This window comes from Stegastes partitus, unplaced genomic scaffold (genome assembly GCF_000690725.1).
Source record: "Stegastes partitus isolate 25-593 unplaced genomic scaffold, Stegastes_partitus-1.0.2 Scaffold944, whole genome shotgun sequence".
Classification (NCBI taxonomy): domain Eukaryota; kingdom Metazoa; phylum Chordata; class Actinopteri; family Pomacentridae; genus Stegastes; species Stegastes partitus.
In genome coordinates this window covers 20,490-23,731 of record NW_007578675.1, presented here as the reverse complement: position 1 = coordinate 23,731, position 3,242 = coordinate 20,490, and the positions used below count along the sequence as shown (strand labels likewise).

General features: G+C 37.8%; 1 protein-coding gene across 5 annotated transcripts in view; it reads left to right on the top strand.

The window, feature by feature from the left end:
* tcea3 (transcription elongation factor A (SII), 3) overlaps positions 1 to 3,242 on the top strand; it is a 15,335-nt gene extending 12,093 nt beyond the window's left edge. For all 5 annotated transcript variants that reach the window (XM_008294110.1, XM_008294108.1, XM_008294111.1 and 2 more), the window contains 2 exons: positions 2,672 to 2,743; positions 2,827 to 3,242. In XM_008294110.1, the coding sequence (XP_008292332.1) occupies positions 2,672 to 2,743; positions 2,827 to 2,835 (81 nt within the window). In that variant the 3' untranslated portion in view covers positions 2,836 to 3,242. The remainder of the gene's footprint in view (positions 1 to 2,671; positions 2,744 to 2,826) is intronic.

The window sequence follows — 3,242 nt, the reverse complement described above, 5'->3', positions numbered from 1 at the left end:
ATTCCCTATAAGCTTCAGCAGTCCGCATTGACCATGATATCATGGTACCTTCATGACGTGGGTCAGTAATGCTGCAACACTTGATGCGTTTCAAAACAATCATCTACAGTAATCTACTGTATGGACCATAGACTGAACAATGGGTGTTAAGTTGACAACAGTGTTATATTAATACACGGATCGCTTTATGGCCGATTTAAATATCAGTTTTGAAATTGCAACCAATAATCTCCATTTTTATGAAATGTAACTTTTTTTTTGTGTGTCCTAATTACATAACGCTGTTCCATGTATCCCGTTAATCCTCAGCCTGATGATCACACACATGGACAGCACAATGTGGGTGAGAAAGAATCACCACTCTCAAAACAAGGAGGCTGAAGTCTCTTTATTCAGCAGTTCACAGACTCTCACACAGCACAGGGTTATGGGAGAGGAGCTCCCCGAGCTGTCAGTATTTATGTTCTTCTGATCACGCCTCCTATGGAGGGGCAAGTCCTCTCTGTTTTGGACAGTTTGCTTTTCTTATCACGGCAGGATTTTTTTGAGTTTCGGTTTCACTTTGCTTGGGACTGCATCATTCATTTCTCTTTCATCCGTCAGAGGAATGTAGCTCGCTGTGGTAGGAGTGTAGCTTCCCACGTCAGTAGCGTATCTCTGGAAGCCACATGGAGAAACAGAAAAATAATCCTCAGTATTTTTTCCATCAAATACGTAAATCCTGATTTTTATTCTTTTCCTTCAGTTGCACACATTTTCTGATGTTTTTTAGATGGCTGTCTTGCAAACCTTTATATCAATTCAATTAAAATTTTTGATGTGTACACTTGAAATATTTTTAAGTGAATATTTATGTTTGATGCATTCTTTTTAAACTAAGGTCATATTGAATATTAGCCAACTCTTTACAGTCACTGTGTTGTCAGGGCTAAAGAACAAAAGGTTTCAACTGTTTAATTCTACACAACATGCAACAACATCTCGTCTGCGTCCTCAGATGCTGTGATGTCCTTCTCACACTGTCTCTGAACAGTTTCTGATGTTTCATCATCATAAACATACAGACAAACAGACATCACCTCTGCTGTATGTTTGGTTCATGAAATAGGGCAGAAAGTAAAATAAGTGTTTTTGCTTTGGCTCTATTTTTAAAAATATCCAGGCCCAAACTGTACAAGTGAACCAAGTTTCATGCTTTTATGTAAAAGTCAACATTTCACCTCAGATTTGGCACAAATCAGCTGGACGACAAGACCGAGCAGCAGGATGTGTTGCTGTGTTGATGTTTTGTTCCACCTCCATCGACAGTCAGGCTCATTCAGATTCTCTTTGCACACTTTTGATATCATAACACCGTTTAAAGTATTGTTTGTATCTACATTATATTTATTGGACTATTGTTGATGGTATTCTGGCACATTACTTCTGACATTTTTATCAGTTTCTAGTTTTGGAAAAACAAAAACAATCTAATGAGTCCAAAACTTAACTAAAGCAAAAAGTATATAAGCTGAGCAAATGTTCCAGAGTTACGTTGCATGTACAATCTGAACAGACANTATTTCCACTGTAACGTAACTTCAACTTTAGCTTAAGGTGGAACTTCAAAATATTTTACCTCGTGTAACACGTGCATTGATAGAAAAAGATCAGAGAGAGTAGCACCTTTACCCAACTATGATGTGTGTTTTTGAGTGAGATTGATGGGTATTTATTAAGGATTTGGAATAGATACTATAACATAGGGCTGCATGATACTAGGAAAAAACTGGCAGCAATATTTTGTCTTGCTGTGATTCATATTTATTGCAATATGAAAAAAAAGGCATCCGTTGGTTTGAATAACTATTTGGAAAGAATGAATCATTGTAGAATGATTGGGGTGATTTTGTAGGAAAGTGCATCTGTATCGAAAAAGAGAAAAAAATCCTTCTTATGTGGCGCAACTCTGGCAAAGCCATAAAAAAAAAAAAAAAGCTTCTTGGCTGCGTTTGGCATTCAGATCTTTTTGATGCTGATTTAAACGGTCAAACAAATTGGTCACGCTGCCTCGTGTGGTGGCAACGATTGTAAGATGCTGCCAACACGGTGCCAATTTTTTGGTCGACATCATCTTTTCCATCGCCAAAAAAATTTCCACTCAATTGATGTTTGGTTTTCTTTTTGCAACCAAATCTCCCTTTTCAGTGTTTCTCTCCTCTTTCTCACTCACTTCACTGTTCACATGTGGTAAATTCAGTTCTATGAGACAGACCGGTGTTGTAGATTAGTCACTGAAACGAGAAACACGTGAAGTTTCTTCTTGTGTCAAGCAGCACAGAAGAAGTCACAGCGTGTTGTATTCAGGTTCATTTCCAATTTGATCACGACGCTAAAAGATATATTGTGCACTTCGACTATAACAAAGCAGTTTTTCACCTGCTGTTTTCCTTTCAGTTGTAGTACAATGATGAGAAATGTTACACACAGTGGTAAATAAGCTGCATTGAACTGGTTAATAAGTGATATTTGTGTGCATGTACAGCTATGAGAGGCCTGTACTGTAGTGACATATTTCATAAATAATCCCAGCTGATTGTGTTTTATTCAGCTTTATTCAGCTCTGGATTGTGTAAACTGCTTCAATGTTGTGCTCTGCTCACAGCAAACCTCCCATGTGTGTTTGTTTTAGGTGCAGACACGCAGCGCTGATGAGCCAATGACCACATTTGTTCTGTGCAACGAGTGTGGCAACCGCTGGAAGGTACGTCTCTCCTCAACAGCTCCTCTGGATTTTGTTTTTAAAAGACATTTTTATAATGCTCGTTTGTTTTTCTGTTTTTCCAGTTCTGCTGATGCCTTCAAGGTGAAACCAAGTGTTTTTTTCTGAGCATATTGAACTGCTTATTTTCTATAATGGGAGGGAAGGGACGTTTATAAATAATTGCAGCTAGTGATTACAACAGATTTAACGTGTTCACACGATTTTTACTTGAAATTTTAAAATTTGTAAGCATGTGCCAATAATCCGAGTTTGCTTTATGTGGATTTGAAGACTGAGCATGAATGTCAGTTTGATGACTGAGTCATTAAATCAACCCAGTTGTAACTCATCAATAATGCCGACGGTGCTGTCACAATAGAGACACTCATGATCCGTATGATAAGCTGTGTCACATCGCAGCGGTTCACTTTGTAAATAACTAATTCCAATAAAACTGCAGAAATCATCTATGTGGTTGATTTTTAAACTGTAGTTTGAT